Below are 15,449 nucleotides of genomic sequence, written 5' to 3' on the forward strand. Positions count from 1 at the left end.
GTTTCAAGTGCTTGGAGTGACTGACTGAAAGGACAGTGTTAAGAGTTGGGTGCTGAGAAGGAAGAGTCTGCACGTGAGAATGAACAGAATTCACAGCAGGGCCAAGGGGCAGGAATACTAGAGAGGACCCAGAGATGGCAGAAGCTCCTACCTAGAAGCCCTTCATGGCCCACCTCTGGAGATCTTCCCTAGGGACTGCCCTGTTCTCCAACACCCATCAGGCACTGGTGAACCACCATCTCAATTCTAAGTGAGAAGAAGCCAAGCAGGAGGGTGGAATGTGGGAGGCAGAAGGAATAGAAGGTGTGACGCCACATTCACCCACTACTAGCCGGGACCCCCTACTGAGTCTCCCCTTGACCTCACATGCTTCTGGTTCCCCGTCTGCCCCGCACCCAAGTAGCAAAAGCAGATAAAAAGAAGAAAAAAGAAGGCCTGCTTAAACTGTTCATAATGACAGAATTTATAAGCAGAAAATTAGTACTTATTTCCGTTCATTAGTTTTTCTTGGTTGCAGACTTTAAGTTTTCCACATAGGATAAGTACTCTGCAATAATAATTTCTTCATCTTCCAGAGTTGAGTCAAGATAATCTTCTTCATGTTCTGGAATGTCTTCCAATATTTCATTGACTGCCTCTATCTCCATACCTTCATCAGTTGAGGCACTAGAAGTACCTATAATAAAATATTATAGTAGTAAGCAAAAAAAAAGAAAAGAAAAGCCCTATGTGAGGCAGACCTTCTGATCAACCCTGTCTCCCCAGCCTGCAGAGTGGATGTGCCCATGTGTCAGTCTGATTTCACAGGAACCCTGCTCCCTCTGCAGTGTCCAAAGGCCCCAGACATACCTGCAGAATCGGAAGGGGATACGGACGGTGTTGATGAAGAAGAATCTTCTGCTGAGAGGTGCAGGTCAGGAGGAAGACTCCCGCCGTTGTACGCAAGGGTCTGTGCTGCCAGCTGGACGTTTCCCCTGAACACTCTCAGTGCTGTTTCCGCAGTGACAGCATCAAAGCCCATGTACACCAGCTAGGGAAAGACACAGGCAGGGCAACAGCCTCAGCCCTACAGTGCTCACCCTGGCCTCAGGTCCTCGGTACCAAACTCCTGTCAGACCCAGGATGGCCTCAGTTCATGCACACTTCACTCTTCAGCACCATTACGAGTTTGCCTGCATCTAGAAACACTTGAGCCCAGTCATGTTAGCAACACGTTTTCCAGCTGCAGGGACTGAGAGAAAACTGTTGGAAGTGCCAATTACTGCTACCACTAATGAAGTCACCACATGTACTAGGCATACTAATTTGTGGATATTTAACATTTGGGGCATTCCAGGTGGACAGTGTTTCAGAGCAATAGTGACCTCCTTTAAGATCACAGGCAGAGAAGTGAGGCTGAATGAAAAGCATGTAAGAGGAAAATCCCTCAAGAAGATTGCCTTCTCATATTCCCTCCTCTCTAAGGAAGCTTTCTCAACCTGGCTGGCCCACCAAGGCATCTCCCAGGACTATGATATCACACACTCAGCCCCCGCCACCAACCAACCTCAAAACCCCCACCAGACCCATAAAATGCTGGGCAAGCCCAGCGGGGCACTTTGCATTCTCACTTACTTGGTTAATATTTTCCTGAGAAGGACTTTCTTGAAGGCTGCTGGTTTCAGGTTCTGAATCATTTAACCACATCTGTGGATGACTGAACAGAATCTAAAAACACACAGGAATACCCATTACTGATCACCACCACTGACCCATAAACTGCAGGCAGAGACAGCCCCTGACCTCAGTCAAGGAGTAGGACAAGCAGTCCACTAAAGGACATTGTGAGGGGACTCTGCCAAGGGTGCCCTGGAAGCAGAGAAAAGGGATGCTTAAGCCGGGCTGGGGGCCAGGCAGGCTACTGTTCAAAGAAGCTTCCTGCAGTAGGCAAGAAACATTAGCACTGAGGTCTGAAGGATGAGCAAGATGAGCCAGGAAAATAAAGACCATTCTTCTAGAGAAAGCATGAAGTTGGCAAGGTACAGAGAGCAGGTGGAAGAAGTATTCCAAGAACACAGTTCAGATTCTGGGGCCAAGAATTATAGGCACTGTAAACTGAAAGGGTTTATAAGCAGGTCAGGGTGGCCCAATATCCACATGTCCTTCATGCCATCTAGACTGGGTCATGCCATCTAGACTGAAAATATCAGGCAGGATGTAGATTTCATTTGACCTCAATTTCTCAGCCACACACTTATCTTTCACTTACCTTTCTAACACTAAACATTTCTCTACTGGCTTGATGTTTTAAAATAAGCATGTAGTTTATGTACAACTTGCATAATTACAATGAGTTTTGAGCCCCATCTGTCCCTCCAGGTATTCAGAATTTCCTACCTCTTGTATATTTCTGCAATACAAGAAATAAAACTAGATACTCATATGAAAAAAACTCATTAAAGGTATTTGTTTTTAAACAAATAGGTATTTTTTTTTTAAAAAAAAAAGTTCTTTGCATGTCTTAAGGATATACACATCTTGTACAACAGACTGAACTCTAATGTACCATGGACTTCAGTTAACAAAAACATACCAATATCAGTTCACTTTGTATAACCAACGTACCATAGCAATGAAAGATGCTTACAGGAGAAATTGTCTATGTGTGTGTTGGAGGATGGGGGTTACATATGAAGCACTATTGGTAAACGTAATAAAACTGTCCTAAGTGTATAATCTATTAACTTCAACTAAGTGTATAATCTATTAACTTCAACAACAACAAACAACCGACTTAGGAGGCCCCACTGCATGCAGGGTCAAGTGTGAACTCTGGAGCAAATAAGGGCGAACAAGACAGTAGCTGCCAATCCCCATCTCTGGCCCCACCATAGCCCCTAGAACACTACTAACCCCATCTCAGCCTTGATGACTCTGGACAGCTCCCCCAGCACCTTCGTCCTCTTTAATCTCCAACACTCCGTGATTGCTGAGTCTGCTCAGAGAACCTTCCCCTCCACTGCCTGGTTAGCTCCCACTATCCTCGATACTCAGGCCCCAAGCCCCTGCTCCTGAATGCCTTCCCTGACCACCCCACCCTGTGCTTCCCCACAGCAGGCCTTATCTCATGGTGCTCCGCCCACTACCCTGTGGGTCCCCAAGACTCAGCACAGCGTCTGTCCCGATTATGGATTCAATGTGCTTGCCGAACCAAACTTGAAATGGACCCAAGGAAAGTTATTACTTATATGGATCTCAACAAGTTTTGTCACTTTGTGATTTTTTTTTTTCTCTTAAAGTTCCTTTACCGCCATTTATTGTAGACTTAGTAGATAAAAATTATGTTAAACTAAAAGTTGCAGTGCCCCTAGTTCTCCACTGTGTGAGGTATGCCTGCTTTACTATTCAGCTTTTTGCTATAAACTGAAATCTGCCCATGAAGTCCTGCCCATGGGCTACACACAGCTGTGAAGAGATGCCATGCCCCTGAGCCGGGGAGTATTGGCCAGGCTCCCCTTAGTCTCTGTCAATGGGTGAGAAAACAAATAGAATGGCCCCAGGCGTGGGCTCCACGAATGAATCCAGGAAGGGTCCAGGGGAGCTCCTTATAAAGAAAAGCAGGAGGAAGAAGCACAAGAGAGAGGTAGTTACATTGAGGGCTCCATCCAGGTCCCCACTGGCCTGGCGAAGAGCCTGCTTGGCTGCTTGTATGGAGTAGCCCATTCCTTTCAAAAAGTTGATGTTCTCCAGGCGCCGTCTTTTCTTCTCTTTTTCTTCTTTCCTTATTTGGGCCAATTCCTTTAGGAAAACAGCAAAGTAGCAATGAGTTCTGAACTAAGGTTTCACCGAATGCCTACTAACCCTATGTTCTGTAGGATTCCTGGGATTGCCAGGCAAAGCAACAAACACAACAGAGAGGGGTGAGTCTTCTTTACTTAGTCCTTCCACCACAGGGCATGCGTGCTCGAGGGGGAGACATCTACTGAGTGCCGTGGGCCCAGAGAAAGGAGGCACCTGGTAAAACTAACACTGTCTGCTTCCAGAACAGGTCGCTCGGAAGCTTGCAAGCTCCAGCCACTGAAGGTGGCCAGGCCAGGAGTGGACTGATCATCTTCAAGGAGCGGAGAAGAAAGCACTGGCGGGAGAATCCCCTCAGCCTCTTATCCACCCTCGGGGGTCCTGCTCAAGTGAGGGCTTCGTGGGTGGGAACGTGGTGGCACTAGCCACACTCAGTGAGGTGATCCCAGGTGCACTTATCAAATGGGAAACATCTGCCGGCATCGGCGAGTAACCCCGCGGTTCTCAAACGTTGGATGTGAGCTTGAGAATGGGGGGGCAGAGGGCTCTGGTCCTTTCTCATTTCTCCCCCAGCCTCTGTAGGAAGTATTCTAAATTTGTTTTATAAACTGGGCACTGTATAAAAATACTGCTAAAAAGAAAGCCCGTTTGAAAGCCATGAATTTAATCCAGTCTCATCAATTTACAAATGAGGAAACAAATCTCAAGAAGTTAAGAAGCCTTCCAAGGTCACAGAACTGCCAGGGGAGCTAGGGCGAAAGCTTCTGCATCTTCTGGTGGCTGATTAGTCTTTCCTCAGTAGGTTCCACTGGATGAACAACTCCATTCTAAGTGCAGAATTAGTGCAGAAACAGCCTTTTCTTCTTAAGCATCTATTCTTCCCTGTCTATAGCCTTTGGGGCTCAGCCCAAGCAAGGGCCCCTCTACATTCTTCCTTAGGGCAAGAATGAGGCTTAGGAAAAGAAACATCACCATAGAACAAAAAACTCCCACCAGGTCAAGAGGAAAGCCCGGTGGACCAAGCGACAGCTGTAAACATCTCCAGCTATTAAAACATTCTTAGCTTGGAATGTCCTGAACTCCAGAGAAACGAAGAGAACTGCCCAATTCCTCTCACCCAGGCGACAGCAGAGTCCTCCACGTAGCCTCCTTGCCCCCACTGCCCTCTTTCACACTGCACAGGACGTACTGTCTCACCCACCTACACGTCTCCATTTCCTGATCTGATCCCTACCCCCAGCTGGCCTTCTGCTACACTGTCCTAACCATGCTATGCACCTGGCCCAAGAACTCACTCACATTTTCACTTTTATGCCTTTATTCACACATGTTAAGTGCTGAGAGTCGGTTCTGACTCAATGACCCAGTATAGCAGGGGTGGGGAACGTCCAGCCTACAGACTGTATGCTGCTGTTGTTAACTGCGTCAAGTCTATTCTGACTCACAACGACCCTGTATAGGGCTTCCAAGGAGCAACTGATGAGTTTGAACTGCTTGCACTTTAAATCAGTCTTGAGATCAAGTGCTTATCCTATGGCGCCACATGGCCCATGAATTCATTTGGTCTGGCCCTGCCAAGGCAACCACAGTTCCAGCCATCACATTAGGGGTGAGTTATTTAAATGCTTGACCAAATATAGCTGGCTAATTTTAAGTTGATAATTTTGTATGCAAATGATGTTTTAAATTTTGGCAGATAAAAGGTTCCCCACCCTGCTGTATAGGGTTTCCGAGGAATGGCTGGTGGATTTGAACTGCTGACCTATCCATTCAAACCAACCTTACGATCCAGGGCTTATCCTACAGTGCCACACACACAGGCCCCATGTCAAATGCCTGTCCCATCCTCTGTTTTCAATCAGAACTGCTTCCACGTTTCAAAAGGCTAAAACATGCATAGCATTCAAGCAGAGTGAGATTGCCAGGCAGACACAGGATCCAGGCAGTATCCAATGCACATCTGACACAAAACTGGAGCCTCAAAAGAACAATTTTGCTTAAATCACGATAGTAATGCTGTATATGCCAAGTTTATTTTAATCATGTGAATAAATATTTTGGGAAAATTACTTTCTGATTATTCCTATTTATAACTGAACAAGTTAGAAAAATAATGCAGACCAAATAAATGACTAAGTATAGTACTGAAATATTTAATGAATATACTAGCATCAGATCTCCTGTGAGAATTAGGCTCGAGGTTAGGGCTTAAGCCCCTAGATGGTCACAATCACTCATGACCACCTCTTGGGGAGGCTGCTGTACTGACTCTCATGTCTCTCAGTATGGCCGCACCATGGCTGACCCCAGATCTGCAGGTTCAGTTTCTCCTACCAGGCGAGAAAGTAGCCTGTACTTAGGGCCATGTTGCATGAAAAATAGACTTTTATGAATTAAGTATTATACTCAGCTCAGTGAAATTATGCTCAAACCTAGAGCTGGTTATCTTAGACTCCCACCCAAGCTTACCTTCTAGGGGACAAAGTAGTTGTTTTCCCAATTATCTGCTTACTTCTCCCTAAGGCTTGGCAGACTGATCAGTTTCAGAATCTCTGAATGGGATATGTTAATGAGGATAAATTCTCTCTCTCTGGCCACAGGCCTAAGCCAATCAGATTGGGGCAGTACCCTGACCAATGAGAAGCCAAGGATGTTCCCTGATGCTTGTGGCACCTCTATCCCTCTCCTGGTGTGACAAAGTAACACAGGGAAGGCAGAAAGTAGGCAGAAACCATGTCATCAAAGGCACTGTTACGTCACTGAGTCACGTAATCCTAAAACATATCCCACTTCTAACCTTTACATTTTCTTTTTTGTTGTTGGGGTTTTTTTTTGTTTGTTTAACCCAGTTTGTATTTTCCTTTTTTTTTTTTTGGTTGCTTTCAATCCAAGCATCCAGTGAATACATGTCCACTGGGAAAAATAATGAGCAAAGTCAACTGTACTATATACATTATTTTTATGTGATAGGACTTCACTATCCTTTTAAAATATTAATTTTTCCTTACAAAGTTACAGAAGCGAAGAGGCAATGTTTATCACTTTACTATCTCTCTCTTGGCTCTTCAAACATTTTTGTCTAACAACAAATCAAATATCGTTCTCAGATGGGAAAGGGAAAGTGTATGGAAAACGGACGTTCTCAGGTTTTACCATGCCTCTGACCCATGATCCTAGAAAAGTCCATCTCTGAACCACAGTTTTCTTCATTTGTAAAATGAAAATGAATTGTTCTAGTGGACATAGGTGGTCATAGGCAGAATTTTACAAAACATTTTACAATCATGATATTGTTAAGTATAAAGTATTACACAAATATGTGGACTGAATACTGGTTTTCCAAATGTTAATAAAACTTTATAGATGATCAAGTAACAAATGCAGTATAAGCAATGCTTGCCTATTAGTATTGAGTTGTTGAGGTAACATCGAGTACTGAATTAGACTGTGTAAAATGCAAACAATTTTGTTTTTTAAAGTCTTTGCCTTTACCTACTCATTGACTTCTATAGCAAGATCCAGTGGAACATGATTTAGGAGAGAAGTCAGGGGCGGACTACTGGGAGAAAGAGAGAGAAAGGTAACTATCACGGCCAGAGAAACCGAGACACCCTTTGGACTGGCTGCCATCTACTCCCACCAGCACACTGGTGTTCCTTGCCCACTTCCAAATACCACCTCAGGCTGTTACTCTCCTTATGATTATCCTGTGTGCTGGGCAAAAAGGCCAGAATACAGAAATGAGAATATTCCAGAGACTTCTATGGCTGGAGCTTACAGCTAAATAGGCCTGTAAGAAAATCCAGTTACAACTTCTTTGATGTGGCTCTCTTTGGATCTTCACTATAAAACTAGCATACTGGATTTACAAAGGCTCCCTCCAATTTCAAAATTCAAACTTACTCATATTGAATGTTGTTTCTAATCATGCTTTTTGTACTATCTTACCAGTTGTTCCTGTGATTTGACTCACGTTTCTAGGCAAGAAAATGATCCTAAATTATAAAAATGTTCTAATGGAAAAACAGTCCCTTTTACTATGACTTCCAGGCATACACCATGATTTATTTTTAAGAAGAGAAGATTATATGTATAACAATACCATTGAGCTAATTGCCACCAGCCAAATAACTGATACAATAAAAAAGACAAGTTTCTGTCAGTGATAAAGAGTTCCTTGTTATTTCATACCTACTGCAGAATTACCCTTTTCTGTTCTTGCATATCCAAGAGAACTAAGGCCTCTCAGAAAGTAAAACTGAACTGTCTCAAATGTCACAGCCTACTCAAAGACCAAAGTGGAGCCTCAGCTAGGAGGCGTCTGTCCAGTCCTCACCTCTCTTCGGTTGGTGATATGAGTAGCTGCATGATCCACGTTCCCATCACATGCCCTCAGGCCCAACCGGGCTTCCTGTGCTGTAAATCCCAACTGTAACAAATTATGAACTTTTGATGGATCAATGTATAGCTCTTTAAAGAGCTGACGTGCCTGTAACAGGGAAAAAAATTAAGAATAGTATCACTATAGGAATATTAAGTTTCATATAAAGCTAAAGTCTGCAAAAAACTTTGATTGTACTCAAGTGAATTAGGGTATGCCTGATTTTTTAGAGAAAAACTCTAAACATGACCTCTTATCAAATACTACAAATAGAGACAGTTAACACTATCTGTGCTAACGTAAGTCATAGGTAACACAGGATGAGAAAATACTATGGGTGTTGTGGAAGGGACTGGTACCCATAATCCCTTTCTTTACAATAAAAACCCCCTGTGCACCTGGCTGCTCCGCCCTCTCATGCTCACAGTTGGATGGGGAGGTGAGCAGCAGTGCCGCTTCAGTTGCTGGGCTGTGTCTCTGAAGAGGCCCTGCTATAGTATCACCCTGCTGGCCGGCCTGCTCACATCAGTTAGAGGAGAGATAAGTACTTTTACCCAAACAAAGTCACTGTTTTAAGGTTTCTTTTATTATAATACCTTTTATATATATGTTACAGTGTGAGGGAGAGAGAGCTACATGTTTCTCACAGATCACAAACTATGTGGAAGTTTATAAAATACTGAACTTCTGGGAACTGGAAATAAGAGGCAGGTGAAATGGTAACAACTTCAGAGTGCTCATTTTCTTACCTTGTTGAGATACTCACAAGCCTCTTCACCATTTCCACTGTGATAGTTTCGAATACCTTGAAGCAAGTAAAGTCTTAAGAACAATACCTTCTCTTTACCACAATTTCCCTAAAATTATCAAGATAAAAAAGAAAAGGATAAATGTCTTCTAACTACAGTTATATAACAATCTCAATTGTAAGTCCTGTCATCTTCACAGAAGCAAAACAGTATCCGTAACATTTTTTTTATGTTCACCATCACTAGAGGTAAAAGTGAGGGAGGGTCCCAGAGCACAATGACATTACCCTGTACCACCCATAAGAAACGGAATCAGATTTCCTATCACGCCAAACACCCAGGACAGTAGCCCTTCCGGTCAGTAGGGAATATGCAAAAATCAAGTCTAGGGGTATCTTGTGCTGTCCTGCAATTTCCAAGCACAATTCTGGTGACTTCTTGCAATTGTGTTAGAACAATAATTCAGATCTTCATGTGAATGAATGCTGATCAACATGTCTATTTTCTGTGCTTACATCTTCCCTTAGACTCCACAGGGTGGCTACACATCATCTGTTCCCTCTTGCTTGAGGGTAACCACCAATGGGGTCCTGTGACTACAAAACTGTTTTTCTGGGCCATAAACAGAACAGCAGCTAGACTTGTAAAATATTTTAACAATCACTTTAAAAATACAGCTTTAAAAGAAGTACATGATACTATCAAAAGTACCCTTGGACAGCAATCGAAATCCTATAAAAGAAATAAATTCTAGAAAAGGGCAGCACAATATACAAATTGCAGTAACATACTTTTATGTGGACCAGTCTCTGATGGTTTTCTCCATAGCAATTTTTAAAGCATTTCTGGGCCAACTTTAATTTTTTTTCTGCATCATCAAGGCATTCCAGTTGCTCCAAGCGGAAGTAGCACCACACTATATCCAGCTGGAGCACGGCGTAGTTATCCACTGTGTCCAGCAGCTCTCTGCAACACTCACTGTGGATGAGACAGGAATTCGTTGTTGTGAAGTGCCATCAAGTCAGTTCCATCCCATAGGGACCCTGTATAGGGTTTCTGAGGAGCAAATGGTAGGTTTGAACTGACAACTTTGCAGCTAGCAGTCCAGTGCTTATCCCAGAGTGTCACACCAAGGAGAGACACTATTACAATTACAATTACAATTTTTGTGAATAACTAGAATGAATTCTTTTCCAGACAGTGGGTGGTGTGTTCTCAAAGACGGACTATTCTAAAGCCACGAAACAGAGAGCCCCTGTGTCTATGAAGGGGACTGTCTTTATAGTCTGCATCCTTGCAGTGGGGAGATAAAGAAATGAGAGCACAAATAGCCACTCAGTATGACCTACACCATCACACAAATGCAACACCCTCCTCCCTTGCTAGATGCTGGGAACAGACCCTGGTAGAAGTGAGATCTGGTCCATTGAGTCAGAACTGCTCAGTAAACATGAGGAGAGCTTGCTGTCCCAACACCAACTGCAAATTACAATCACCAGGACATGAGGAACTCTTCCCTTTTTTTTCCTCCAAAGCCCAATTGTGACAGAAATGTATGGGGGTGAGACATGGACACTGTATTTCTAGGATATTCCAAGGCTGATTCTAATGTTTAGCCAAGGTTGAAAACCACTGTTTTAAAGAAACACACACAGGAAAAAAAAAAAAAAAAAATCACAATTCAATAAGAAGGCCTCAATTGATGAAGACTCTGACCTGGCTAGCAGGTTCAGTCACATTCAACTTGGGAGGAAAAAGTCCAGATGATGCCAGACACTTCAATGGCTAGCTGATTTCTAGGGCCCATGTGTAGGCTAAATGCTACTTTCCAGATACAAAAGCAGATTGTGCCAAAGTACAGAGAGAGTTAGTGCAAAGACAAGGCACTAAACAAAAATCAGTTTGGTCAAGAAAAAGTGCTGACAAAGATGGACATCAAAATTATTTATTGTGATTTTAAATTTTCATAAAATTAAAAATTCCTAATGCAAATTTAGATTTAAGGTCTGGACTCTCAAATATGGAAAACATGCAGAACCATCACACATATTGGAACTTTAATATACATTGGTGTTCTACAAAAATAAAGCTCTTGTTATAAGTGCCATTGAGTTGGTTCCAACTAATAGCAACCTGGCATAGGGTTCCCACGAGGGGCTGGTGGATTTGAATGCTAACCTTGTGATTACCAGCCTAGTGTTTATCCTACAACACCACACCAGGGCCCCAAATAAGATGTGTTGTTGTTGTTACGTGTCTTAAGAGTCAGTTCCGATTCATAGGGACCCTGTATAGGGTTTCCATGGAGCAGCTGGTGAGTCTGAACCACTGACCTTGAATTCTAGTGCATTATCCCACAGCGCCATACCAGGTGTGTATAAAACCACCAAGTCTACATGCCTTCAATCTTCCTGATTTGCCTATGAAAATCTGCTTTGAAAAAAAAAAAACAAAAGCCAAGAGACACCTGAGTTGTATTTACCCTTTACAGCAGTGATCTCCTATGTGGGCACTCCAAGGCACGGACAAGACAATATATGGCGCATAGAACAAACACATCAGCACTGTTTCTCAGTGTTCAGCCACTGAAAATGTCATAAATAGCAGCAGAACACTGATAGATTAAGTGCCAGAAGATGAGCCCCTCAGGTTTGAAGGTACTCAAAGTATAGCTAGGGAAGAGCTGCCTTCTCATAGAGCTGTCCATATGATGTGAAAGGAGCAAAGTTTTCAGGACCTTCATTTGCTGAGAGGTCACAACTCAAATAAGGATCAACAGCTGTAACATCCATTAATAACTGGAACATGGAATGTATGAAGTATGAATCTAGGAAAATTAGAAGTTGTCAAAAATGCAACAGAATGCATACAGATCCTAGGCATTAGTGAACTCAAATGGACTGTTAACCAGCCATTCTGAATCAGATCGTAATATGGTTTACTATGCCAGAAACAAGTTCAAGAGGAAAAGCATTGCATTAACTGTCAAAAAGAACATTTCAAAGTCTAGAAGTACAATACCGACTCTGGTATTCACACACCTAAAGGAAGACCAGTTAACAGCACTATTGTTCAAATTTACACACCAACCACTAAAGCTAGTGATGATGAAACTGAAGATTCTACCAACTTCTTCAGTCTGAAATTGATTCAACATGCAATTATGATGCATTGATCTTTACTGGTGATTGGAATGCAAAGGTTGGAAACAAAGAGGAAGGGATCAATAGTTGGAAAATACAGCCTTGGTGATAGAAATGATGCTGGGGAGCACATGATATAGTTTTGTTAAGACCAAAGACATTCATTGCAAATACCTTTTGTAAGGAACATAAAAGATGACTATATACATGGACTTCACCAGATAAAATACACAAGAATCAAACTGACTACACCTGTGGGGAAAGACCGTGGAAAAACTCAATTATTGTCTGCCTAAACAAGGCCAGGGGCAGACAATGGAACAGATCAACTACTTTTACGTTAAGTTCAGACTGAAGCATAAGAAAATTAAAACAAGTCCATGAGAATCAAATTATGATCTTCATTACATCCCACCAGAATTTAGAGACCATATCAAGAACAGACTTGATGCATTAGATACTAATGTCCAAAGACCAGAAGAGTTGTGGGATGATACCAAGAACATCATACAGGAAGAAAGCAAAAGGTCATTAAAAAGACAGGAAAAAATGAAAAATGGGGTGTCAGAAGAGACTCTGACAACTTGCTCTTGAGCGTAGAGAAGCTAAAGTGAATGGAAGAAATGAGAAGGTAGAAGAGCTGAGCAGAAAATTTTAAAGGGCAGTTCAAGAAGATAAAGTATTTCTAAGAAATAAGCAAAGATCTGGAGTTAGAAAACCAAAAGGGAAGAACATGCTCAACATTACTCAAGGTGAAAAAAATCTGAAGACAAAATTCAAGTCTATAGTTAACAATAGTAGAGGATGCTATGGGCAAACTAGTTAATGATGTAGAGAACATCGAAAGAAGCTGGAAGAAATGCATGTAGTTACTATACCAAAAAGAAATGGTCGGTATTTAGCCATTTCAAGAGGTAGCATATGATAAAGATTCAATGTACTGAGGGAACAAGTTCAAGCTGCATTCAAGGCATTGGTGAAAAACAAGTCCCCAGGTATTGATGGACTACAAAATTGCAATCTTTCAACAAACTGCTGCAGCACTGGAGGCACTCACTCATCTATGCCAAGAAATTAGGAAGATCAATCAATTAGAAGAGATCCATACTTGTGCCCATTCCAAAGAGAAGTGAGGTCAACCATGAGACTGCAGAAAGCCTCAAATAACATTAATACCATATGCCAAGTAAAGTTTTGCTGTTAATTTAAAAATGAATGCAGTAGTACACCAATAGGGAGCAGCGAGAAATTTAATCTGAATTCAGAAGAAGACATGGGACGAAGGATATCACTGCTAACATCAGTTGAACCTTGGCTGAAAGCAGAGTATGAGAAAGATATATACTTATACTTTATAAAAAGGCTTTCAACTGTGTAGATTATGACAAGCTACATGTAACACTGTGAAGAAGGGTATTAGAGAACACTTAACTGCACTCATGAGGAACCTACCTGCATGTAGACTAAGAAAAAGTTCTTAGAACAACAACAAAAAAAAAAAATGCCCAATTTTTGAAAATCAGGAAAGGTGTGTACCAGGGTCATATCCTTTTACTGTATTTGCTCAGCATACAGATTGAGTAAGTTTAAAATACTAATGAAAATCAAAGACTGCAGCCTTCAGTGTGGATTGTACTTCAATGTAAAGAAAACAAAAATCCTCACAACTGGACCAGTAACATTCATAATAAACGGAGAATAGATTGTGAAGTTGTCAAAAGTTTCATTTTGCTTGGATCTAGCATCAACATTCAGGGAAGTAGCAGCCAAGAAATCAAACAGCATACTGCATTAAGCAAATGTGCTGCAAAAGACCTCTTGAAAATATTAAAAGTACAAAGCTATCAGTTTGAGAACTAAGGTATTTACAATCACCTCATATGCACATGAAAGATGGACAATGACTCAAGAAGACTGAAGATGAATTGCTGCATCTGAATTATCATGTTGAAGAATAATATTAAAAGTACCATGGATCGTTAAAGGAACAAACAAATCTCGAAGAAGTACAGCCAAAGTGCTCCTTAGAAGCCAGGATAGTGACACTACATCTCTCATACTTAGGAACACGTAATCAGGAGGGACCCGTCTCTGGAGAATGACATCATGCTTAGTAAAATAGAGGGTCAGCAAACAAGGGGAAGACCACCAATGAGGCGGACACAGTGGCAGCAACAAAGGACTGAAAAGTAAAAACAATTTTAAGGACAGCACAAGACTGAGCAATGTTTCAGTGTACTGTGCGTAGGGTCGCCATGAGTCAGGACAAACTTGATGGCATCTAACAATAACAAAGCATGTTTTATAATATATACCAACACTGTCTCAGAATCTTCTATTCAGTATGAGAACTTGACTTTGAGAGGAGTCAGTTTATGGACTATAGATGATCTTACACTTGAGATGACATTTACAGATCTGACTCTCTACAATTCTGACTTACAGGACAGAAGAGTCTTCTACCATTTTAGGAGAACAATGAACATTTTTGCCAGTTTTCAACTTCTTCTGTGTGTGCGGGCTCTTGTTTAATAAGCATCAAAAGCAAGGGCAGAAATCATCTGAGTTGAGTTGAAAATAAAGTCATTGTGTATTGTTCTCAACCTTGACCCAGAACTGAACATGTGTACCACAGAGAAACAAGCAAGCACAAGTCTCACTTTAAGAAGGTGTAGCTCATTCTTGTAAAGGCCTACATACAAGATCAAGAAATCAACACATATATAATCATCTTCAAATTGTTAGGCCTCTATATGAACTTAACTATGTCACTCAGAAAAATGTTGGCTAATGATTTTAGTAGCTTTAATATTCAACACTTAATTTATTTTCATGCTGAAAGCATTAATTAAAAAAAATATACAATCATAATTTAAACAAAATCAACCAAACTTTAGAGAAATTCCATTTGGGCATAGTACAATTAACAGAAATGTATAATGGTTGCCCTGCAAGTTTAAAATTGTGTATTACAAAAAAAGGTACTACTTTCAAGAAAGGTAAGCAAAGCTATTCTTTTTTTTTCTAGAAAGGTCAACTAAAAAATCACTTTTTAGTTGTATCATTGGTTTTAAGAAATTGGATCAGTACACCTTAGTGGACTTTAGTTGAGATTTCTTGTACTTTGGTTAAGATTCTTAAATCTATAGGTTTGTAATTTGCATTAAACTGGTAAAAAATTGTTTCTTCAACATTTCTTTCTATCTCCTCTTCCAGGGACCCTACTTCCACATAGAGCAAGTTCGTTCCACATAGAGTAAGTTCGTTCCACATAGAGTAAGTTCGTTCCACATAGAGTAAGTTCGTTCCACATAGAGTTAAGTAAGTTCCACATAGAGTTAAGTAAGTTCCACATAGAGTTAAGTAAGTTCCACATAGAGTTAAGTAAGTTCCACATAG

General features: G+C 41.4%; 1 protein-coding gene across 2 annotated transcripts in view; it reads right to left on the reverse strand.

Annotated features, from left to right (window-relative positions):
• Positions 1 to 497: 497 nt before the first annotated feature.
• NUB1 (negative regulator of ubiquitin-like proteins 1) overlaps positions 498 to 15,449 on the reverse strand; it is a 39,923-nt gene continuing 24,971 nt past the window's right edge. Inside the window, exons 8-14 of one of the 2 annotated variants that reach the window (XM_006873673.1) lie at positions 9,699 to 9,885; positions 8,908 to 9,015; positions 8,114 to 8,266; positions 3,673 to 3,777; positions 1,615 to 1,707; positions 850 to 1,030; positions 498 to 676 (exon numbers count right to left, since the gene is read on the reverse strand). In XM_006873673.1, the coding sequence (XP_006873735.1) occupies positions 498 to 676; positions 850 to 1,030; positions 1,615 to 1,707; positions 3,673 to 3,777; positions 8,114 to 8,266; positions 8,908 to 9,015; positions 9,699 to 9,885 (1,006 nt within the window). Of the gene's footprint in view, positions 677 to 849; positions 1,031 to 1,614; positions 1,708 to 3,630; positions 3,778 to 8,113; positions 8,267 to 8,907; positions 9,016 to 9,698; positions 9,886 to 15,449 lie in introns of both variants that reach the window. The other variant, XM_006873672.1, reaches the window with a different exon arrangement.

The sequence above is a fragment of the Chrysochloris asiatica genome, unplaced genomic scaffold (assembly GCF_000296735.1).
Source record: "Chrysochloris asiatica unplaced genomic scaffold, ChrAsi1.0 scaffold00249, whole genome shotgun sequence".
NCBI classification, from domain to species: Eukaryota; Metazoa; Chordata; class Mammalia; order Afrosoricida; family Chrysochloridae; genus Chrysochloris; species Chrysochloris asiatica.